At 53.3% G+C, this 25,329-nt stretch overlaps 1 protein-coding gene across 6 annotated transcripts in view; it reads right to left on the bottom strand.

The window, feature by feature from the left end:
• The window catches only part of HOMER2 (homer scaffold protein 2), a 70,052-nt gene that overhangs the window by 25,438 nt on the left and 19,285 nt on the right, over positions 1 to 25,329 (bottom strand). For 3 of the 6 annotated variants that reach the window (XM_073227231.1, XM_073227230.1, XM_017674877.3), the window contains exon 2: positions 6,271 to 6,427. The exons of 1 other annotated variant lie outside the window; for it this stretch is intronic. In XM_073227231.1, the coding sequence (XP_073083332.1) occupies positions 6,271 to 6,427 (157 nt within the window). Of the gene's footprint in view, positions 1 to 6,270; positions 6,428 to 12,411; positions 12,758 to 25,329 lie in introns of all 6 variants that reach the window. 2 more of the 6 variants (XM_073227233.1, XM_073227235.1) reach the window with 1 other exon arrangement.

The raw sequence follows: 25,329 nt of genomic DNA, 5'->3' as shown, positions 1-25,329 counted from the left end.
TCCTTGCTTGTGACGCTGGAGAGAATGACGTAGGGTGAGTCCGATGGACGTAACTCTAAGCTGATCACATGAGGACTGTGGAAACTGCTTTACCATTACCATTAAAATCTCACCAAATGCAAAGTAAGTCTGATGATGCCAAAGGTGGAGGGCAGTGAAGCTCTCATAAGACTGGTAAAATCACTTCAAAATACAGCGTGGGGCTTTCTCTGATTAAAAAAAACAAATGCATATTCTCTACCACCCAGTAACTCCACTCCACGTGTACACCTGGGAGAAATCTCTGCATCGGTACACTAACAGAAATGGACCGGAATGTTCCCAGTAGGAGTGTTTGCAAAAACAAATGCCCACCACCAGCAGGATGGATAGATGTGGTGCAGCCATACAGTGAAATAGCACCCAGCAGTGGACATGAGCCAAGAATGCAGCATCAGCACACATCGGTCCCAGAACCCAGTGCTGGGGGTGATCGGCAGGTCCGAACTAGCAGGTATAAGATGCATAAGCACTGGGCACGTAATGCACGACATGACTATGGCTGACTCGGCTGTGTGATGACACAGGAAAATTAAGACAGGAGACCCTAGGAATCCTAATCACATGGAGAAATTTTTTTTCCTTCCTTCTTATTTTATCTACATGTGACGACGGATGGGAACCAAACCTACTGCGGATGTCATTTCAGTCCATGTGGATCAGACCATTCGCTTTCACCTTATATGGTGATGTATGTCAATTATTTCTCAATAAACCTGGGAAAAAAGGTTAAGCAAAAAAATAAAAAGGAAGCTATCAAAGAAAACATACGGTAGGAGTCCCCAGTGTGATTCTATTCCTATAAGGTCAAAAACAGCCAAAACTAAATAATATGTTACTTAGGGCAAGGGTCAACAAACTAGGGACCTCAGACCAAAGCCAGCCTGTAGTCTGTTTTTATAAATAAAGTTTTATTGGCACACAGCCACACCCATCACTTCTGTACTGGTCTAAGGCTGTTTTCTTGTTACAGGAGGAAAGTTGAATAGCTTTGACAGAGACTGTAAGGCTCATTTAAAAAAGTTATTATCAGGCCTTTAGAGAAAACGTTTGCCAACCTCTGGTCTAGGGTTATACACACAGGTGACAAAACTATAGAGAAAAATAAGAGAAAGCTTAATACAAACTTCAGCAGAGAGTGGGAACCTCTCAGGCGGCAGGTGGGAGGGCCTCCGCAACTGGGCAGTGGGTACAGGCATTTTTGCTCTATTATCAGACATTGAACAGTACAAATAAAGTGTTAAATTAAAATAAAATACACAGAAGGGTAACAAGGTGCCAGGGAGGTTAATCTTCAGGAGCAGAGAGGCGGCACCCTGTCCCGGGACACTGGGAAGCTGTCAGCAGCAAAGAAGTGGTGGACTTGGGGGTTTCAGCCTCAGGGAAATGGGGGCTCAGCAGTCTGTGAGGTCACAGGGGTGGAGGATGTCACCCAGAGGGGACAGGGGAACAAAGGAAGAGCCTGAGCAGAAGGGCGACCAGAGGCAGCACCACAGAAGAGCGGGTGAGGGTGCAGAGGGCAGAGGGCCAGTCAGAAGGAACAGGGTGAACAGCGTCCTGGGCGCCGAGGAGGAGGGCGCAGGGTGGGCGGCGAGTGCAGCAGAATGAATCTGGGGGAGAGCCGAGCCTCCCGGGGGGCAGACGGGCCAGAAAGTGAAGCTCAGAAGTGCTTTCATGGGGACTCCCGCCTCCTGTGCACAACCTCCTCCCCTTCTGTTGAGTTATCACTGAGACTTTAATAGAGAAAGACTCCCTGCAGATCACGGGACCAAGTTTTCAGAAGATGCACAAAACACATGTAACTAAGATCTACTTGGAAGAAGCAAAAACCTAGTCCTCCAGTTCCCAGCCCTGCTCTGGACCTCAGAGGACGGTGCTCGCCCCGGAGCGGGGGACAGGCCCTGGACTCCTCTTCACAGAGAGCCCCAAGTCCAGGGAGATGGACGGTGGAAGAACCTGGGAAGTTTTCCACGAGAGGCTGGGACTGAGTTACAGCAATTCAAAGACGTGTTGCCTACCTCCAGAGTAGATATTATAGATGCTTTTTCTCTTAAATCATAGTCAGGGTAAAGTAACCACCATTCACTGAAACCTACTGTGTGCTGAGAGCTGTGCACATGCTCGGCCCACTTCCAGAAGGTGCTCTGCTTTTAGCCGCAAGAGGACACCACAGTGGTGGGTGCGGGGGGGACCCTGACTGCGCCCCACGGAGCCATTTCCCACCCTCAGATGGGAATGCCGATCAGGTCCGGGTTTCAGACGCTTACATCCCCGGCCTGTCACGACCGGGCAGTCACCTGCTGCCCCGGGGCCCCTGCTACGTATCTGCAGAGTGGCTGACCTCTAACCTCTCTTCCAGTACAGGTTTCTGTGATCCTATAAATAACTGGAACCAAGGGCAGCTGAGCCAGCCAGTGCCCCCAGGAGAAACACCTGCTCCAGGCAAGCCTTGTCCTCGGAGGGCAGGTTCCCTAAGGCTGGCGATGATTAACCAGAACCGCAAGAGGCCGGCAGCACAGTGAGGCGGGAGGGGCTGCGGCCGAGTCGGCAAAAGCCCTGGGAACGCGGCTCCTTCACGGCGGAGCTGGGCCGCTCTGCCCGGAAGCTCACACACATCAGGCGCTGCTGGTGGTGCGAGGGCGCCCCTGGGTGCCCGGGGTGCTGGGAGCTGGGCGAGGACATCCCTGGTGATACTTGGAGGGGCCGGCTCGCCTGGCCGTGCCCCTGCCCCCCTGTCCAGTGGAGGCTGCGCCCCAGTTGCAGGCCGCTCCCTGGAGTGGATGTGGCCAGGCCTGCCCTCACTGCCCCCACCCCACCCCCACCTGCCTCCACGGCGCCGTCCCCTCGGCTTGGTGCTGGGACTCCACAGCCAGGCCGGGCCTGGGCCCAGACCTCCAGGAGGGCCCGCCTGGCTCCACATAACCCCGCGCTGGGGCGACACACAGCAGTATTCCCACCCAGCGGTGTCTCTGGCAGCAGCGGGGGTGACAGGTGAAATGTTTCTCCAGAGAAGGAAACGCCTTCGTGATTCTGGAAGAATGAAGAACGGTCTGGGCACAGATTTCTCCTGGGGTGACAGCACTGACCGCTCTAGTGGGAGAGAGAGGCCTTCTGTGCGTCCTGTCCCGGGCAGAGCCTGATGGACGCCTGTGCCCCGCAGGCCGCCCACAGCCCACCCAGGGCTGAGTCAGTCGGTGGTGGCAGACGCCCTCCAGCTCCCTCCACGCCAGCAATCGGCTCCTGAAGCGCGTCCATGCCTTCACTGGGAGGAAGGAGCAGGTCAGGTCTCCCGGGCCAGCCCACAGCCGCCTCGGGGGGAACAGCTGGCCCAGGAGCATCAAGCGGAGGTCCTCGGTCCCAGGCTTGCTGTGGCCAGGCCGAGACAGAGGCAGGACCGGGGCCCCAGAGCTGCTCAAGGCCAGAAGGGCGGCCCGTGGGCCAAGACACAGCCCCAGAGGCTAAGGGCACCTGGCCATCTGCCACCTCAGACGGATCAACACTGGGATCAAAGGCCTAAACCAGAGCGGGGTCGTCCCACCCCGCGGAACACAGTGGGGGGGCCCGGGCGGGGGTGGGAGTGACAGACGGGACGCTGCAAGGGCGGGCACTGGTCCAGCTCAGCGCACGGCACCGCTTCCAGGCCCTCAGCAGGACGGGGGCCGTGTGGGTTGTCCAGGAGGGCAGGTGCTGGGGCTGGAGAGTCCAGGCACAGCCACGGGTGAGGAGAGGCAGGCGCAGGGGCCAGGCCCCTGCAGAGGCTGCTACCCCCCGGCACACCTCCTCCTGGCCCACCTGCCCATGCAGCAGCTGGAGGCTCGGGACCCGATCTGGACCGGGGCTGCTCCCTAGCTGGAGCAAGGCCGGGCAGGGCTGGGGTGCTGCGGGGCCCCTGGCTGATGCTCTGTGCTCCAGTTCTCAGAGCGGGAACCTTGCCCCACCCCAGCCCTGAGTGCCAGCCACAGAAACTAAACAACTAAGGCGGCTACATCCCCACCCCTGGCTTCTGACCCCTCGGGACACTCCCTTCCAGAGAACCTGGCGCACCAAGGTCCTGTGTGCAGGGCCAAGCGGGCTCCGGGGGCCCAGGGAGGACAGGCACCCCAGGAGGGGAGGCCCAAGATCTGAAGTGCAGTGGTGCCCCATGGCCTAGGTCTCCGATTCCCACTTGGATGGATCCCCAGCACTGAGCCTGAATTACCTCTGATCTGCAGCGAGGGGGCTGGGCTGCCTCCTACACCCACCTGCCCTCTTACAGGCGGTCTGTCTGGCTGGGACCCAACTGCACTGACAGCCTTCTGCAACTGCACAGCCACACAATCCGGGGACTGGCAGTTTGACAAATGGCTGGAAGCCCAGCTAATAGGACGCAAACACCTTCCCTATGAAAGTCATTTTATCTACACTTAAGCCCAAAATAGCCTTGGATATCTCAACTGACGAGAGCGCAAACCACCTCAAGAATGGCAGACAAACCGACGGAATCCACAGATAAAAGAAAGCGGGGCAGCTTCCTCACCGCCCGTCAGAACGGCTGGCAAGTGTCGAGGCAATCCCAGCTCGAAAGCACAGAGAAGGGAAGTGATAATACAACTGTGGTATTGCCCTGTCTCCCAGAAAGAGGAGGAGAGAGGCACCTTTCAGATATTCACTCATCAAAAACGAGGTGCCTACTGTGTGCCAGCACTTTCACGCTTCCTTAGAACGCACCACAACCCAGCCTTACTGTCCTGTTGGCTTCGATGAAAAGGCCGGTTCCTGGGTCCCCTGAGATGTGTCCACCAGCCCAGGAGATGCACGCAACCTGCAGGATGTGGAGTCGGGACTCACTACCAGCCAGGGGAAGGCCCGCTCTGCCCACAGAGCTGGGAGCTGGTATGGAGGCGAAACACAGAGGAGGAGCCCTTGAGGATGGGCTGGAAGCAGACGTCGGCGCTGAGAGCATGGAGGCCAGGGGGCCCGGCAGGCTGAGATCTCATGCCTTTCCTGGGCGACCTTCCGATGGAGGATTCTCTGTGCCTCCTGCTCTGTGGCTGGGGGGCCTCCAGGGGAGGAGAAGCCTACACCCGGGCCCCCGTCTACTTCCCAGCCCCCAAAGGCCCCACTGCCGCCTGCGAGGAACGCTGGCATGAGGCAGAGGCAGGACACACTGGTGGGAGGGGAGGCACCAGTCAGGCCACCAGAAGGCCCCAGCAAGGCTGCCCACGGACACCTGAGACACCGGGCACCAGCACGAGACTCTGCAAAGGCAGAGTCAGCCGACCCACAAGAGGGGGGGAGCCTGTGCTTTCGTGTTTTCTTTCTTTTTTTTTTAGCTCAAATGACTGGGATATGAAAATGTGGAGCTGGTTTAGAGGGCAAATAGCAGAATTCCATTCCAGATACACTGAATTTCTACTGATAGGAAATAACCCCTGTAAAAATGTCCAATGGGATGAGCAGAGGTTAAAAACCTCGAAGAAATTATAAAACATCAAATCTTTTACCTTTTTTTTTTTTGGCAGTCTTGGTGATGCCTCTGCTGGTATCCCTTCTTTATTCTGCTCCCGTGACAAGAGGGCAAAAATATCGAGGAATACAGCAGGCATGAAAGCACCAGGACAAAACTAATTTCAAGAAATATGCCAAAACCATTAAATAAAATTCAACTCCTGAACGTAGTAACAATGAAACCATACTAGTTATAATACCCCATGTTGTCAAGGGTACGGCAAACTGTCATTCTCATCTTTTCTGGATGAAAGAACCCTCTGCAGAGCAATTTGGCAAGATCCATCGAGTGCCAGGAAGTGTCGACACCCTGACCTATAATATCATTTCCAGAAATCTAGACTAAGGGAATAACCAAAAGAAAGCAAGAATACAAAACATATGAAAGAGGGTATTTCTTGCAATGAAGATGCTTATTATCTATAATAGTAAAAAAATCAGAAACCACTTAAATATCTAACCATAAGGGGAGAGCTTAAGAATGTTACAGGCCCTTTGTGGAACTATTACACAGATAATAAAGTCCTAGTTACAAGGATAATGTGGTAACCGGGAAAGATTTTTTTTTTCCATTTGCCATACTTTAAAGTGAAAAAAGTAGGATGTGTGAATATACTGACATTAAACAACAATATCTGTGCTAAGGGGGCAGGATTTGGGATGAGTCCTTTTCCCTCCACTTTTCAAATGCTTTTGCGGAAGAGCAAGCGGCAGAGAACGCGAAACGGGCCGGCGGGGCTGTACCTTGGCTCCGTCCACACTGATGATCCGATAGCTGTTCCTCGTGACATCGTAGAAGTAGGAGACGGTGACCGCCTGCTTGCTTGCAGGCACCCAGTTCTTCTTGGTGCTGGGGTCGATCTGGAAGACGTGTGCTCGGGTGGTGAAGATGGGCTGTTCTCTGCAAGGGGAGAGACAGGTGCACGGCTTTATGCAGGGTTCTAGATTCCTGAGCCTCCTACTGCCCCCGGAGATTTCAACGGCTCTGGGGAAAGATGCATATGCACGAAGGCAACTGGAATAAGGAAAAGGAAAAGAACAGAGGAGAAGAGACAGCGGCAGGGCGGTCGCTGAGACAGTACCCTGCGGTACTGTCAGGCTGCAGGGGGACTGGCCTCACAAGCAATCTGCTTACAAGGCAACTCCTTGGCCACTGTTTTTGCCTCCCGGCAAGTGTCCTGTTCTTTTTCTGACATTTTCAGATTTTGCAGCAAGTTGATTTGTGGGCATTCTACAATAATTTCAAGATTTTGCAATCCATTTGCAATTTCCTATTACATTTCTATTAAGTACCTCTCAAATTCGCAGCATTTTATGAATGATGCATCCATTCATAATTGACCGTGCCTTAAAACTTGGATGTTTCTGACTTAAAAGCCTTTTGAGTTTTATGTAGAATTCCCCAGATGCATCCCTTTGGCTGTCTTGCCTCTGAATTGCTGTTGCTTTTTCACTCTGCATGCCTGTCAATTCTTACTGTGATTGTTGACCAAGTTAGCACATTATCTATGTTTCTTTCTGTTGAGTGGGGATTTAACCAGATTCTGACAATAAGCATTAAGAGATAAGGCAGATGGAGAAAAATCTCAATGGATTTCACTGCATTTCATATTTTATGGTGTCTGCTTCACAAGATGAAACAGACACATTACAAAATATATTTTTGAAGAAAGGGGCTTAGGTACTCTAGTTCACAAAACCTTTTAAGTTTTCAAAATAAGATAAAATAGGGGGAAAAAATCTAACAGAACGTATATAACCCTATCATTCCTAAGATGCTACTGATTTAATAAGCACTTATTAGAGTAAAAATTAAATCCAAAGTAATGTAGACAAATCAATTTTCTAACTCTGTACAATGTCAAAGAGATGACATAAAAGGACACCCAAGTGGATAAAAAAAAAAAAGTCAAAAGAGAAAAGTGAATTTTAAGTGTTCAGGTTTCCAGATGGAGTGGTTTTAGGTAAAGCAGCCTTTGAACCCATCCTGTCTATAAAAGGCTCACTATTGGAAAGAAGGCTATTTCTTAGGAAAAAACATTTTCCCAGAAAAGCAACTGAATATTTGAGCCTCATGCAAGGGCTACCAAATAATGCCATGAGTACCAGTATCATCCATCAGTTGTGCTATAGACAGATGCACAAACTTCTCCAGGACTGTTTCTCTGGATGAACAAAAGCCAAGGGCTCTTCTGTCAAGCTCCACGCAGCTGTTTCCAGAGGCCAGCTTTCCAGAGAACGGACAGATCAGCACTCCTGGTCCCCCGAATCATCCCTTCTAGGTCCCGGGAGCAGGACCAGTGCCCGTGGGCATGTGGATTACTAGGACACTCTCACTGTAACTTCCCGCATCTGTCGTTCAGAGGGGCAGCCCACGGGGGAGCGCGCTGCGCACATGCAAAGAGTTCTCCTGATCGAGGCCGCCTGGGGGAGTCTCACGTCGGATCTCCCCGCTGGACTCCTGCCAGCCCAGGTGCCATATCTGCAAATCATCTACTATAGCGCCAGAAAGGAAAACGCTTGCTCATGTGGAATTTTCCTGCATACGCAAGACAACAGAGTGACTGAAAGGGCAGTTTGAAGAATCGCATAATGCAACATGGACAAATATGGAAGTAAAAGAACATGGTAAAGGGGCTGGGATGTCGTGGTGCGAGCAGGGTTGCACAAGGCTGTCACCTCTGTCTGCTGACAGATTCTCCTGACTGCTTCGCTCTTGCTGGCTTTGAGGAAGCAAGTGTCATGTTGCTGTGCCCCCTTTGCAGGAGCTGAGGCTGGTCTCCAGCCAACGGCCAGGGAGGAACTGAGGCCCTAAGTCCAACGTGCCTGGAGGAACTGAAATTCTGCCAAAAGCAAAGCGGATCTTCCCACAGTTGAGCCTTCAGATGAGACCCCAGCCCTGCCAGATGCCTTAATGGCACCTCATGAGACCCTCAGAGGGCCCCCTAAGTGATGCCCACAGTCGTGAGCCACAGAGTGCTCGGTTCTAAGTGCCTAAGTTTGTGGCAATTTGTTACACAGCAATAGATAAGTAATACACTGACCTTCAAAGAAAGTGTTCTACACGCCAAGCAAACTGTCTACATTCTCACTTAATCCTCTGGACAGGGCTGTGAGTGCACCCCACACAGAAAATTGAGGGTCAAGGGATGATTTTAGGCCAGACAATGAATCTTTACATCTTTATGAGCGAAATCAGAGTACTCTACAAATTGTACCACAAAATTCAGAAATGCAGGCCCTCTACTCTGAAAGAGCATCTTGTCTCACCTGAGAAAGTTCAGGAGCTGGAACTAGGACACAGAAGTCAGTTCCTGCCAGTGTGCAAATCAGTATAAATAGAAAAACACGAGAGAAGCAGAATTTTCCGACCCAGGAGGCCGCTTTCCTTCCCAGGAGGGAGAAGCTGAAGAGAGTGCGTATCACAGGACAGAAACTACCTTCTGACCCAGTTTTATTCTCCTGTCTTTGGTGTTTGATGCTGAGGGAGTGTATTGGAAATGCGCTCCCATTCCTTCTTCGGTGCTTTAAATAGAAAGCAGATGTTTCCGGATGGCAAACCGGTTCTTAAGGCGGACAATATAACCCATGTTCCCGCGCGTGGTCTTTTTAGAACTGAATAAACACCAATTGCTGCTCATTGAACACATTTTGGAACCTGACAGTAATTGTCCCCAAGAATAATTAGACACTTTGTGTAACATATGCACATTTGGAATGGGAAAACCATTCAGCAGAGAGACCACTCCTGCTTTGAATGATTTCTGGCTCCCTGTAAAATGATTCTGCAAAGAACTGGCATGACTACTTTTTGTAGAAAATAAAGCAAAAATGATGCTTTAGTTTATTATAATCCTTTTGTTGCAATGCACAGCTTCACGCTTTTTCTGGTACGAACCTGTAAGACTTCACAATTGTTATTATTCCTACTTCTATTTTATTTGAATGAAAACAACCATCCAGACTTTATGTTATAGCCACTTAAATAGTTTCAAAGTCTCTGTGAGACGCCCATGTTAGTTTACCTGCCTTGAGTCTTGAACACCTCCAGACCAGGAGAGAAGTGCGCCTGGCCTCGATGGGAAGACACTGCCCACCAGCGTCAGAGGCCTTCCCCGGCTCGCCCCTCATGGGACCAGGACCAGGTGCCTCAGAATGACCTGCAGGCCCCCGCCCCTCACCACACAGGCTTTGCCACCTTCCTCCAGCACTTCCGAGCCGCCTGCGTTTGCCACTGTCCATGCCTGTGCCTATCGCTGTGCCTACAAGTCCCTCCCCTTGGCTGGCCGGGAGAGCTCCTGTTGGTCACCGAATCCCCTCGCAGAACCATGAGATGGCTCATCTGTGCTCTCAGGACGCAGGCCCTGGCCTGAACGCCCGTCACAAGGGACCAGAAGTGTGGGCTCACCTGGCCCCTAGTCCTCGTTCTCGATGGCTCACGGACCCCTAGCTGACAGAGTCGGACCCCCAGAGCCTAGGGCAGAGTGGGAAAGAAGGGAGATAATGGACAAAAGGCTCTTGTGGTCTTTCTCCCACGCAAAGAATCTAATTCATGAGCATACTGTGGTTCTACGTGCATATAAAATTCCCTAATAAATACACATACACCCCCATAATGACTATAACATGATAATGTATTGTTATTTGCAGGTAGTAGGATCGCACATCTATAACATCCATGAAAACCAGCTGAAAAGGTGAATATGAATATGAATATAAAAGCTCAGTAAGGTGGCTAAGTTTAAAATCACTAATAGAAAATAAAATCAATAAGCCTTCCTATATACACACAAACACCCAGAGGGAAAACATAATGGATTTCTAAAGATCCCATTTATAGTAACAACCAAAGATACAATTTCTAGGAATCTAAGAAGCAAGATCTGTATTTAAAAAAAAATAACTTCTAAGAAGCAAAACGAAAACTCGAATAAGACATGTCCTGTTCTTAAACGGCAAAGGTCAATATGAAGGTGTCACTTATCCCTAAATTAATACTTCACATTTAGCACAATACAAATGTCAGCAGGATTATTTTTAGAATCAGGGTTATTCGTGTGGAAAGCTCACTACAGGAAAATAGCCAAGAGAAGTGGGAAAGCGAGGAGCCCTGGGAGGGTCGGCCAGGCCAGATGGCGAGATATGGTGTTATGAAGTCACAGCAAATGATATAAGGCAGGACTAGCAAATAAATGAACTAATGGAACAGAACAGAGTCCGGAAATAGAAGCCCAGGGAACTATGTGCATGGTGCAGGCGGTAGTGCCCGACAGTGGGGACACAGACATCATCTCACAAGCCCTGAACAACAGTGGGTCAGCAGCTGCCCGGGGAAAACCCGCCGGGCGGGACCTCAGCCAGGAGCGCACCTCCCGCCTTGTGTGAGCGCCTCCAGGGCTCACAGCAGGTCCACGCTGTCCGAGAGATTTCCGTCTGCCCCCAGCTGCCCAACTAACAAACCTGGTAAATGGCAGGTTTCACTCAAGTCGTATTTCTCACAGGCCCCCCTCCTCCCCTGACTGGGGCTTCCCTTGTGGGGTCACACTGACATCAGAAGATGGGCCGAGACAGTGGCCCTGCTGAACGCTGGCCAGGCTCCTTAGTGACACCACCGCACACCCTCGGCCTCGGCTTTCGGGCCTCTCCGCACACCTTCCCTGCGCCAAGAGGTGAGGTGCCAGCGCTGGCTTGCAGGCGGAGGGCTGCCCCAGCGAGGACCTTAGACCCACTTCCAGGGGCTTGGCAAAGGGTGGGAAGGGGTGGCGGTTCCCGAGTGGTGGGTGGGGATCCAACAGGAAAGGTGGCCTCAGAAAGGCAAAGCCGGTGGGGAAGGCCCCCACATGTGTGCGTCAGGCGGGGTGGGGGGCTTTTCTGGGGATGCAGGGGAGGGAAACCGACTGTGGGAGGCCAGACCAAGGCCAGGATCAAGGGTAGAAATGAAACTTGCCAGGGTGACAACTGAGACGGACATGGGGGAGGCTCTGGGCACAGGTGGCGCCCTCTGTGTCTGCCTGGGTGCTGGTCACGCGGCTGCACTCGCTCACCAAGCGGCACACTTACGATTCATACATGTACTTTGCCCTATGTATGTTGCATGACATATAAAACACTAAAACATTTAAAAATACATACACAAGTGACAAAAATGAGAATACCCCAGAAATAAGCTGGATTCGAGAACTATAAACAAAACCACCACCTCCCCAACAGCAACGTAAAGTGGTCTCAGGTTCAAATGCGCCTCCATCCCCGTGGGAAACCCTCCTCCTCCCCCGCCCACCATCGGCCTCCCCCAGCCCAGAACCTGGCAGGTGAGGGGGAAATGGCCCTCCAGGTGGCAGGGGTGAACTCAGAGACCAGCCACTGTGTGGCTCCTGGAGGGGGCGGCAGCGGATGAGGCCACGGGCCGGGTGCCACGCTAAGGAAACCGGTCTTTATCTTGGGGGCCACCATATCCCAGCTGTGCTCCGTGGAAAATTTCTGTCAAAGCTACTTCCTCTTCCAAATGCATTCCGAGAAATACACATGTATGAAAACTGTCAAATGCACTTGGATGGTTGTTCTCACAACTGTGTGGTGTCACCCTGACGGAATGGCGTTCTCTACCCGGGGCTGCTGGGAAGTCACACCACACCTGTGCCACCCACTGTCACCTGAGCTGCACACAGGTGTGCGACCGGCACGTACGGACTGGGCCTCACATGGACAGACACCTGCTTGCAATGTTTCACCTGTGGAAGGTATCTTGTCTTAAGATTCCCAGATGTCCAGGACTTTATTCCATCTGTGGCATATCGGACTAAAGTGTAAACACTATCAAAACCCTGAATATATGATGAGAAAAGGGAGTTTTAAACAAAAAAAGCAGTTTTATGACACACGTACTGTGGACATCAAGAGCCAAGAATCAGAATGTATCCAAATGAAGAACCAAGCTGGCGGCAGGCTGCTTAAGTCACGACGGTGAGCGGCTCCCGGGCCAGCTGGTTCAAGAGCGCCCGGAATGTTGTCAAAGGCACAGGCCCGCCATCTTGCTTTGCTGCGACACATCTGTGCGCAGAGGTTTGCATCGCACCGCAATGACACAGAACGCAGAAGGCTTGACGCCACGCCTGACGGGCGGGTATGACTCGGCAGCATCATTCCTGACCCTACGTGGGCGTGACCGCCTGCCTGGCGGGACTGGAGAAGTCATGTTCTCAGTTTTGAATGTGGAGGGCTCTGTACTCACCTGCAGTACAAATAAAATGGGGAGGCTGGTGAGTGACAGCTGACGGGTTCTGGGTTTCTTTGAGGGACAAAAATGTTCTAAAATTAGATTGTGTTGCTGGCTGCACAAACTCAGAATATAGTTTTAAAAACCCCCATGAACAGTGTATTTTCTATAAGTGAATTGTAAGATTCATGAGTTAGATCTCAGTAAAGCTGCTTTGTTGTTTTGGATTTGTCTTTAAAAATCAAGTGTGGGAGAGGATAGGGAGAAAAAAGGCTTAATGACCAAGTGTTCTGGCAGGGACCCTCGAGAGGAAGTTTGGGGCATGCTGCATGCACTGGCCTGCGGAAGAGGAGATTCGTAGGCACGTAGGATCGTTCCTCGGGCCTGCTGGCAGGGCTGCAGGACTGGCCTGGACAGCCCACCAGAGCAGGCGCGCGAAGCGGCCCGGAGAGCCTGCAGGGTGGCGGGAGGCGGCAACAGGGAGGCCCCCGCGGTGGGAAGGGGGCCTGCAGAGGCCGCAGCCCCCGCAGCACTGAGCCTCCGCACCGCCCTCCCCTTCCCAGGAAGGGAAACAGTGGTGGACAAAGATTCAACGGAGGCCCTGGAGGTGGTCGCCTCCGCGCGATCTTGGCCACGTCGCTTCACTCTGTGACATGGGGACGTTAATATAACCGCCTCAAGGGACTGTCAGGATTAACTGTGCAGAAGGCTTTTGTTATTAATAGCAACCTGTTAGAGGAATAGTACAATAGTTAATTATAGGTGCCGGTCCCTTTTCACCTAAGGCAGCGCCACTCACCCAGAGTCCACTTCTCTCGCCCTGTTATTACTCAATCAAATTTAAAAAATCCTCAAAAAGAGTAACTGAGCTTTCATAATGAAGATGTTTCCTTTTTAAAGTTTACAAAATTCAGAAGTCTGGGACTTGTTTTCTCCTTTACTGGTAAATTCGTGCTGGTTGTGGCAACCGGCCTTCACGGCTGGTTTTTCCCTTTCAGGCTCCTGAGTAGCTGTTGAGGGGGATTCTAGGACCAGTTCTAGGAGCCAACCCTTGTTAAGTGTACGGGTACCACTCTATGAATTGGGGCTTGGGGGAAAGAGCTATTTTTATTTTCCTGGGAATCACTCTTGTTTAAAAATAGAACGCGTGGCGTGACGAGGTGGGTCACTTGCCAAGTCAACTGTAGAACGTGTAAAACGCAAAACCAGAGGTGCAGACGTACCTCAAGAGCGCTTGCAGTGCTTCCATTCACACCATCAGTTGGTCCCTCAGGCTAACGGATGTTATGTATGCATTAATAAAACTTTATTTACAAAAAAAGGCTGAGAAGATAGAGTTGCCAGATGTGGCACACAGAGGCACCAGAAATATATAGGGCTTTAAGCTCATTTTAAATTTTATATAAACAATGGATAATCTTAAAATTATTCTGAGTTAGAATTCAGGCTCCCTAAAATTCACCATTAAAGTGTACAGTTCAGTGGTTTTTAGTTTATTCACAGAGTGGTGTGACCCCCACCACCATTTAATTTCTAGCATGTTCATTACCCCCCAAACCATCTACTCATTAGCAGCACCCCCATCTCCCCTTGCCCAGCCCCAGGCAGCCAGTCACCTGCTTTCTGTCTCTGTAGATCCGCCTGTTCTGGACAATTCACATAAGTGGAATCCTACAATATGTGGCTTTCTGTGTCTGACCTTGTCACTGAGCATAATGTTTTCAGGGTTCACACATGTTCTGGTATGTATCGACTTCATGCCTTCTTATGGCTGACTACTAGCCCAGTGTAGGGACAGACTCCCATTTCATTTCTCAGTTCACCAGCTGAGGTGCATCTGTATTGTTTCCACATCTGGCTATTATAAATAATGCTGCTATGAATATCCGTGGACCGGATTCCCATAGACGTCTGTTTCCCTGGCTCTCAGGTACACACCCGGGGGTGGCATGGTTACGTCCACGGGTAGTTCTGTGTTTAACATTTCGGGGAACCCCAGGCTGATTCCCAAAGGGGCCGCACACTCTGGCTTCCCACAGGCAGCGTACGAGGGTTCCGGTGCGTCCACATCCTCACCATCCATCCCTGTCACCGTCGCCATTCCGACTGCAGCATCCCCGTGCGTGTGAAGTGGAGCCGACACATTCAGCACATCTCTAGGGGAGCAACCCTGCACCTACCTGGAGGCGGCCAATGCCCGGGGTCAGCGGGGTGGGTGCCCGTGCAGGGCCTCCACTGCCTTTCTCGGGTAGCTGCCATCCAAGGAAGGAATCCCACTTTGCTATTTCAGGGTCTTTTGTTAACAGGAGGATTTTTAAAAATGCTTTTAGAAAAACTGAAAACAAAGAACTGTTTTAGAGGCAAGGGGTTCAGCAAACAGCACGGTGGGAGGTTTTCTTATCTGGCAACCTTGGTGGATGGCAAACCTGTGGGTGGGAGGCAAGCCACTTTCAAGACCAGGAGGGCGAACTGCCGGGTGCTCCATCCCCGGCTTGTCTGAGTGGCCTGGGCGGAGCTAAGGCTTGGCATCCCTGCGCCCCAGGACAGGTGGCCACAGCAGCCACCGGCACCCCAGAAGCACACACCCTTTTCTTAGTGGGCTCTTAGTTACCCTGACCACCCTGCAGAGGCCTGGGCCACAAGAGGAAAGCTCCAGATTCTTCTAGAACTTCACTCATGTAGCTGGAACCCCCCGGCTGCTCCTGGCCAATGGTGCCTGCCGGCAGGGCCTGAGACTCTGGCCCACCGCCCGGCGCACACGGCCTCCCCGCCCCACCGCCCTGGCTCTGCCACCTCATCCCGACAGCCGCACTCTCTGGGGCCACCTTCCTGAAGCCATGGAAGCCCAGCTCAGGAGCGTCAGCGGCCGACAGGCAGCCGGGCAGTCCCACGGGCCAGCTCCCCGTGCCTCCGGCAGCAGTTCGTGCCGCAGCTCCCCCGCCTGGGCCCCTTTCTCTGGACTCCCAGGCTCAGGGGCCTGCACAGCACAGTCCCTCAGCCCGGCCCCCCGGGAAGTCTCAGGCGACATCTCTTTTTTGATTATTTATTCGAAAAGTATGCTGGGCCTGTGGAAGAAAGTTTGGTCCCTCCAAAAGTCACACATAGAATTTCCATATGATCCAGCAATTCCACATCCCGCTGCATATGCAAAAGCACTGGGGCAGGGCTTCGAACAGACGCTTGTACATTGACACTCACAGCACTGCTGGTCACGACAGCCACGAGGAAGGACAGAAGTGCCCACCGATGGACAGGAGGACACACCGAACAGGGCTGTGCATTCGATGGAACAGCATTCAGACAGAAAAAGGAAATTCTGACACACGCACAAACCTTAAAGACATTATGCTCCGTGAAATAAGCCAGACACAAAAGGAGGAACACCGTACGGCTGCGCTTCGTCAAATTCCTGGAGACAGAGGGTGACGTGGTGGGTGCCAGGGGCTGGGGAAGGGGTTGTGGGGAGATCTTGCTCAGTGGGTACAGTTTCTGTTCAGGACAATGCCAAAGCTCTGGAAATGGACAGAGGCGGCAGGCGCACAGCGTTGTGAAGGTTCTCACTGCCGCTGAGCGGGAGGGAGTGTGCTGACACGGGCCTGGGACACTGCAGAGACGGCGAATCATGGACCGCCTGCTGATTCTGCGCTCGCGTTGTGAAAGCTCATGGAGCGGCACACTTACGATTTATACATGCACTTTGCCCTATGTATGTTATATGACATATAAAACACTAAAGCACTTAAAAATACATACACAAGTGACAAAAATGAGGATGCGGGTTCTGAGATGCGGTGGTGGCCGAGGCCTGACGCATGAGGGACTTGCTGCCGCTGGACCGTGCACGTAAACACGGTAGAGGCGGGACATCTTGTATTATGCACATTTTACTGCAATAAACAAAAGATTTTAAAAATCCAGTCTGCTAGTGCAGAATGCATCTATCTCTTTTACACAACTAACGGGTGTGACTTGACAGAATTCTCTGGGACGCAATTTATCCTTAGCTACCGAAAGCCTTGAAACTGACTGTACACTCCTGAAGCCAGAGCTCCTTTTCTAGGGATCTGCCCAATAAACGAGGGCAGCAAAGGCACGCAGGCTGAGGGGCAGTCTGAGGAGTTGCTTGCTACAGACGGATGGACAGACACACACACACATATACTATACACATGCACATGCAGACACACATACCTATATACATACAGACACACATCCACACATATCCACACACACACACACACGCACATCACCCCTTGTAAATACTCTAAATGCTCCAAAGTGCAGGGCTGGCTGACCAAAGTATAATATAATCACCCAAGAAAAAACATTCAGCCTTTAAAAATTGTAAGTATGTATTAATTAACACGGAAAGATGTTCCTTTTTTCTTCACCCATATTATGATTTATCCTCTGCTTTATTAGAGTCCAAAGACTCACATCCAGAAGTAACCAAATAGGGAGACAAGTGCTGGTGAGCCCCGATCTTGGCACTTCTTACCAGGCAGAGCCAGCTCGACCCCGAAAAACCTGACTGTCACTCCAGATCTCTTAAGAGAAAACAAAACCAAGAAAGAGGAAACCTCATAGGTTCCAGAATTCCAAAAAACCTTGCCAGCACTAGGATGGTGGATGTTAAGGACGTGGCATCAAGTGAAAAGAGGTTCAGAATGAGCATTGTGCTGGTGTCCTATTCTGACAAAGATGTAAACTGATACAAATATGTATCGATTTCACACATATTTACTTTGCATGACCCAGCAGAGCTGTGCCGGGCACCAAGGGTGCCCCAGGAAGCCAGACAGCCACCATCTCTGCCCCGGAACTGGGGGCTCCAGACCTGTGCCCGAGCACCTGCATGTGCATGGAAAAGGGTGCAGGGTGGTGACCACATGGCTGTGCCTTCCTGTGGTGGGGGGACAACAGGTTTATCCACTGTGTGTGCAGGGTGAGGTCAGTGAACGTTGCCACAGCGTGAAGCTGTGTCTGGGCGGGACAGAGGCCAGTGTCTCTTCCTTCCCAAGCTCCAGGTCACATGTACAACCACCTGGATCAAATAAGACAGGTGTGAGAGGGCCCCACACCCATGGCTGACAGAGAGACAGGTACGTGCTCTCGAGAACTTTTGTAAAGCCTGGTGCCTACACACACACACACACTACGCTACAGCACAGATCAAGGTTATGGTCTCCTAGGCGCACACTCAGTTCCAAACCCATCAGGTTGTAGATGTTAAATGCGTAGTTTTCTGTATGTCAGTTCAACCAGTGAGGTGGTTTAATCATGAGTCGGGACAGCAAGGGAACCGAGTGAGGACGGCGAGCGGGACACCCACGGCCCCGAGCCCCCATTGGCCAGGTCTCTCCAAGCCGTCAGCCGTCTGGGAAAAGCCAGAGGCCGCAGTTTGGGCTGTTGTGTAAGCTTGTTTCTAACTCACAGTCAACGCACTGGTCCCGTACCTTGTGACCAAGCAGCAGCCATTTATTATGTGCATCTTCCCTGTGGACCCACTTATTGAAAGATTCTGGCCTTCCAGGCAGTATTTGTGAAAGGATAAGTTGTTTTCTCATTTCTTTGTCGACGAAAGTCACATATAATAGCCAAATAGCTTTCTAATCAGTATGGCTTCACCAAGGTGGCCTCAAGACTTGATAGGATTCCAGCCAAAGACGAAGCCATGTTAGTTACCAGCTCTAGCAGCCTGGAAGTGGGGCACCTGCCCTTTGTCTCGGGGAGATAATGAAGCAGCGCAGGCCCCTGCCCCTGCTCCCAGGCTCCCGGTGGGAACAGCTGGAGGAGCCACTTGCTGTGGCCCCAGGTCCCTGCACGTGACACTGAGATGTATGCATGGGGGAGCTCACAGGAAGGATCTGTCCTGTGGGACAGGAACAAATCTCAGCATGTGTAAGGGAGAAGTGACGTGTTTAGAATTTAATATTATGAGTTTGAGGCGCTGTATGTCTCAAGGGAAGGAAACCTAGTAAATAAAGACAAACTCGTTACTCTAGAGTCCCAGTGGGTTTACTGCGAGGCACGGAAGTTGTGCCCCCACACAGACCCTTTATATGCTGCAGCGTCACCCAAAATATTTGCTCTACTGAATCTGGCTCCGATGTGGTGTGGAAATGACAGCACATGTGCCCCACCAGGTACAACTCCTTTCTGTAATCGCCCACATGCCAAGGACAAAGGGTAATCCGCTCACCTGGTCCAAACAGACAGGGGGGCGCGCAGAGCAGGCCTCCTCCAGTCCCTGGGACAGTGGAAGCCGGAGCTTGGCAGGCCCAGGCCAGCCCGGTCCCGCTGGTCCATACGCCATGTGCTCCGTGGAGCAGCTGACAGAGGGGTCTTGGGGAACACCTGGGCAAGTGCCCCCCAGGGAACCCGGGCTAAGAGCAGGTAGAGCTGCTGGTGCCCGGGGTCACCCGCACATCCTGGACGTCTACACCCATGAGAGCCCTCCGAGCATCTGCTTGGCCCTCGGAGCAGTGATGACTGAGACGCTGTCCCCCCTAACCTGCTTCCTGCCGGTGACCAGAGGTGAGTCCCAGACAGCCAGCACCTGAGGGTACAGGTGCTCAGGTTGGGGGCTGTCGGGCTTGGGGATGGCAGCCAGCGGTCTCGGCCAGGGACCTAGGGCAGCATGATCTCGCTGGGACAGTCTGTAGCCGCGGGGCAGGACGCCATACTGCTCAGGCACCCCTCTCACTGGGGCCCCATTTCCCTGCTCTACCTGAATACCAGGCCCCTCCTTGGCAGGGGGCAGGGTAGCCCACGGGGGCTTGCTTGTTCCACGGTCCTCCCATGCTTACCTCCACAGCTTCAAGAACCGTGTCAACGGGACAATGCCCAGAGTATCCCTCCAGCCCACATGCCTGTTCTGGGCTCGGCGCCCACGACTTACCTCCCTGCAGCCCTACTGCAGTGACGCCCACTGCCGCACCTGTAGTGGAAACCTAAAGCCTCCTGCCAGCCTATGGCGGATCTGTGTCCTCTCCCAGCGGCATCCTCAACGCCCAGCAAATGGTTGCACAGTTCGGAACTCTGAGGTTGTCAATCACAGTGTGCGCACAAGACACGTGCACATAAATTCTGTCAACATCTGGCAGAGAGCAGATACCCAGAAGGTGTCTTGAGCAAGAAGTGGCTTTTCCTCCTTTGTACAAGGCCATCCTGGGCTGGGAGTGAGTAGCCTGCTGACAGGGGATCTCCTTGGGCCCCGGGTCCAGAGCAGAGCCTGTTGTGTGTTACTGTGTGCTGTACACATACTTCCCATGTGTCCACGACATTAGAAAGACTGAGAAACGCCGACCTCAATGGCAACAACAGCCTCCTGTTGCTGGAGCCTTACTGTCAGCACATGAATAAGCTCAGGTTTCTCCCATTTGTACCAGACTGTAAGTCAGCACGCCTGCCTCGCCCACCACCCCCTCTGCCCACAGGCCCCTGCTCAGGGGCGGCTCAAGGCTGCCTGCCCATACACACCGGGAGGACCACGGGTGGGCTGGCTGTTGGCCACGGGCCCCGCATAGGAGGAGGACAGTCCAGACGAGCCGCTCAACCACCTCCCTCCAGAATTTGGCCACCGTTCTGGCACTCAGGGCCCCTCTGCATTAGACATATTTACCCATTACTCATATAACGAAGGAAAGAGGCTTCATAGACTAACTGACCTCAGATTCCCGCATTATTTACAAAAAGGTCAACCAGAACGTACGTGGAATGTGCAGTACCAGGAAGAGGTAAGTCAATAGCTGAGTACAGTGGAGGGCTGTGTGACCGGTATAGACGGGAACATTATTCTGACTATGTAAATATTGTCCCTGCAGAGCCAAGTGGTTCCTTTCTGCACCGTGTCAATGTCAAGAGCCAAGGGCTCCTCCGAGGAAAGGTTCCTGGCATTAAGGTCCAAGGGAAGCTGCTGTCGCGCTCTCCCGGCTGCTGAGAGGCTGGTCGGCGTGCTTCCTGTTTGGAGCAGAGCATGCCTGGGGCTGGTTCATGTTCTGTGGAGTTTTCCTATCGGGAAAGGAAGCCCCCCTTGCCGTACCCTCGCGTCCTCCACTCTTCATTCTGTCCTTCCTGGGCTCAGGCCCAGTCTGTCCTGAAGGCGCGGTCCTGTGCCCAGATGGCTGAGTGTGTTTGTTCCCTAGGGCTGCTGAGACAAATCGCCACTGACCTGGTGACGCAGGAACTTACTCTCTCCCGTGTGGAAGAGGGAAGCCTGAGATCAGCTCCACTGGGCTGAAACCAAGGTGTTTGGTGGGCTGCGCTCCCTCCGGGGCTGTGGGGAGGCATCTGTTTCCGGCCATCCCAGCTCCCGGGGCCGCCGCCTCCCCCTGCAGAGCCTGCGGCTCAGCTCCTCCAGGCTGTCTCTGCTGAGGGCCCCCCCTCCCCTGCTCTCTCCTGCACCAGTAAATCTCCTCCTGCCCCTCCCTCTGAAAGGCACTCGCCACTGTTAGCGGGGCCACCGGGATAACCGAGGACAGTCTCCCAGCTCAAGAGCCTCACCGTAATCACACCGGCCAAGCCTTTCCCCATGTAAGGTCACATTTACAGGATCCAGAGGTCAGGGCCTAGGATCTAGTGGAGACATGGTTCAGGCAGCCACACTGGCTGCAGAACGTCTTCAGTGATCACAAAGGGCTTTTCCTCAGCGCCCTGCAGGCCTGCTTTGCTGTTGCCTTGCAGCCACCGCAGTCGAGAACCTTGTTTGCTCGCTCTTCCTCTTGACGAGCTGGAGCGCCCCGTTTGCGCCCCAGCTGGTCTCACCTGCTGCCCTGGCTCCGAGCACACCCACCCAAGCTGGCTCTGGGCCAGACCAAGGCAGACTTTGCCCAGGAACGCCAGCGCCCACACTCTCCGCCCCACCTCTGCCGCGATTCTCTTGCCCTCATTTTCCCCTAACAAACACGGCGTCCTTGGGAGCTTCAGCTGGAGTCCGGCTTCCTGCTGCCGCCCTGGCCAGGCCTTGAGCTCGGCCGGGAGGCACCCTGGGGTCCCACGGGGCAGCCCGGCCCCACCTCCCGCCCCTGCGCCCCATCCTGTGGTCTGGCTCCTGCGCTTGTCTCTGACATCCCGTCCCTCCGCCTGCTTCCCCGTCATCCCAGAATTTGGTGCCACCTTTCCAGCTGCTGCCAATTCCCTCCCAGTCACTTTGCCATCACAGGATTACACTTATAATAAAATCTCCTCATTATCATTTTAATGGGTTCTGGAGAGGAAAGGTATAAGTAAGCATGGGCTGAATCTTCCATCTTCACTCTAAGTTAATCTCATTAGTTTTTCAGTGAATAACTTGCATATGCTTAAAAGATAACAGACATTCTAGTCTCAGCCCTTGTCCGCAGGCTCCTGTGGGGTCACATGGCGGGGTTCCCACTCACGCCCCACCTCCGACACACACACACCTCCCCGCCTGAGCACCAGCTCCCACGACAGATCGGCTGGTGCAAGTTAAGGACATCGCAAACCTGTAAGGGTTTCCTCTTTCCAGGACTTTTTAAAAAGCGAATTATTTCTGGGGCCTTCCCTATAATGTCAGAATACATGCACTGAGGTGCTAAACGAGAAGAATGCACAACTTTAAATCAAGAACATCTTGTGCTGGTTCCGTCAGGCCAAAGGCACTGTTTTACTCAAAAGCAAAGCCAGCTGATACATCCCTACTTTACAAAGACTCAAGGTTAAAAATAAACACAGGCATTTGAAGGAGCACAAAAATAGCTTGTGCCCGCAGCTCTGCAGAGCCCCATGGCACTAGGTGTGTGCTGGCACAGAAGGAGCCAAGAGAGGCCACGTTCAGTGGCCAGTGAGCCCTTGTGGACCTCAAACAGTAGCCACATGAGGGAAGGGCGTGTCTCTGTGCCTGAGCCCTTGTACTACTCTCTGCCAACTGCAGCCCCTTCAAACCAACCACAGCGCCCACTCTGCCCAGCCGACTGCACGTGGGTTGTGAAGGCAGCCGCAGAACCGAAGTCCACGTCTTACCCAGCCTTTGTCTCCATCTGACTCGGTGGCCTCCTCCCATCAGTCCCTGTACCCAACCTACAGGCTTAACAGATGCCCATGCTCACTCCACACCCATGCCTTCACGTGAGCTGTGCCCTTCTCCCAGAACGCCCCTCGCTCGTGTCCATGCCCACTCAGCCCACACACCCCCGTCAGAATCCTATGTCCTTCAAGGCAGAGTGCACACGGGTCACCTCTTCCACCACAGGCGCCCTGCTCCGCCTGCAGACCGATCCCCTCCCTGGAGCCAGCTCTGCACCTCCTTGGTGGCCCTCATACTCCGCCTTGTCTTTGGGAAGCCATAGGTGTGTTGTAGCCCCCAAACTGGGCTGTAAGCCCCCTTGGGCGGGGATCAGGGCTCATTTCCAGAACTCCTGCAGTGCCTTCAAAGAGGAAACACGTGATGTTGTGGCCAAGAGTGCCGAACGAACTCGAGCTGCCAGGGGCCCAGGTGACCAGCTGCCGGCTAGTGGGACCCTACACAGTTCCACAAGGCAAATAAGCAGGTCCTGTTGGACAGCAGTGGGCACCCGCTACAGCTGATCTACTAGGTAATGTGCCCCTCCCAGGCATGCACACCCTTGCACACGTGTGTGCACATGGGCATGCTGAGCTACCCTGACCCTCTCAGCTCCAGGCTGCACCAGGACAGCTGGAGGCCCGGCTGCGGCTTGCCCACCAGCAGCCTCCCCCCTTTACCCCAGCGTGCTGCACAGATGACCCTTCCCACATGCCCTGTCTGGCCTGAAAGCGTTGCTCTGTCAGGGGGAGCTCAAGGGCCATGACTATGTCTTATGTGCCATGTCACAGTCACAGCCTGGCACCCAGAAAACATGTCTCAACAAAGGGGAGAGAGAGCAGGGTGCACAGAGAACAGGAGGGGACAGGAGCCAACGCCCAGGACGGGGCCTTCCACCTCGCTGCGCTTGCAAGGAAAGCATGCTGAGGATCGGCGGGTCTGCAGCAGACGGAACCGGGTGACGGGCAGACCAAGGAGTCTGAGTGCTGGGTGACAGGTGGGGATGAGTCCCAGGTGGGATTAAGAACTGGATCTCCTATTGTTTCTTCTGTCCTTTGCTTGACTTTGAACAGAAGGAGGCGGCCAGCAGGTGTCAGACAGTGAGGTGCATGTATGCTGGCCGGAGTCTGGCCCCCAAACGGCCCGTGCTTGTGCCTGTGCATCAAGGACACAGGGCCCGTCACCTCCACAGGACCAGATGGCTCGTGCAGCTTCTCCCCATGTCATGCGCGTCTTCTCCAAGTGCTCCGTTTCCAGCGTCCATCCTCATCTCTTTCCATGCACACTGACGTCTTCAGGACAGTGAGCGTTCCTCTCCCGAGTGAGCTGCTATTTGAGAGGATGTCTTACGGCTACACTGACATCCTCTCCTCCTAGGTCCCAGGAGCACAACCAGAAAGGTATTTATTTTCTGGAGGTTCTAGCGTGTGCTGATCGTCTGTCCGGTGCTGCCGTTGCACTGGGCACTGACATGCATCTCACCTATATTTCCCAACAACCTTGATAAATCAGAACCAGAGCCTCATTTTACAGAGGAAAACAGAGAGCGGGGAAAGATGAACTTGCCCCAGGCCACACGCAGCCACGACATGAGAGTCACCTAAGCCACCTGCTCCTGGCTCCCTTCATGCCTGTTGGCACATCCCGGCCCTGCACCTGTGCTCTACGGCACCTCCCCTCAGCCCTTGGCTCGTGTGTCAGGCTGAAGCCCCCCGAGCTCAGCTGGCCTCTGGGCAAATGGGTCATCCCCCTCCATCTCTCACCAAGGCTGCCTTCCATCAGTATCCCCACAGCCCTTCCCAGAAGCCCAGCTGTCAGCAGAGAACCCACAAAATGCCTCCTGAGTTCCCCAAACCTTCAAGTTCCAGCCCAGGGGTTCACAGCCCCTATCAGTGCCTCTCAGGCCCTGGACCAGGTTGATAGACTGATGGCAGGTTAGTGCGATGTGGCCCCAGGCAGCAGCCGGCTCACCCGTGCCTGACAGTCAGCCTTCAGGGCGGCACAGAGAATCTCTGCCGGGCCTCCCCGGACCCCTGGCTCACTCTGCGGCCACCAACTGCCGAAAGGCCTCTGGCACGGCAGCACTAAGCGGACACCTTGGGAAGTGCTGTGTTCCTAGCTCCTGTCCACACTCGGGCCGCACCTCCCCCCGAGGAGGCAGGCCTCCTCCTTGACCTCCTCGGGCCCACACCTGCGTGCCTGCCTCTCCCACGGCACATCAGCAGCAGAGCTCAGACCCTGCGCCCAGCACTAATGTGTGGGCTTTTCCCTCCGGCTACCAGCAATTCTCGGGGACATCAGCTGGGTGTCTTGCAATTCAACTCAGTCCTGACACTACCTACGTGGAGAAAGCATCAGATCCACAGGCTAAGGGCTCAGTCCAGCAAGCTGCCCCGTTTCAGACCCCAATCTCAAGTCCAGGTTGTCATCTGGGCTGCGACCAGTTGGCTACAGATGGGAGGTTCTGGTAGCCCCCTCCTCGGGTTCCATTCATTTGCTGGAGCAAGCAGCTCACACACTCAGAAACATCTTACCTACTGACCAACAGTTTACTATAGAAGCG

The sequence above is a fragment of the Manis javanica genome, chromosome 18 (assembly GCF_040802235.1).
Source record: "Manis javanica isolate MJ-LG chromosome 18, MJ_LKY, whole genome shotgun sequence".
Lineage (NCBI taxonomy): Eukaryota > Metazoa > Chordata > Mammalia > Pholidota > Manidae > Manis > Manis javanica.
This window is presented reverse-complemented; position numbering and strand designations above follow the sequence as displayed.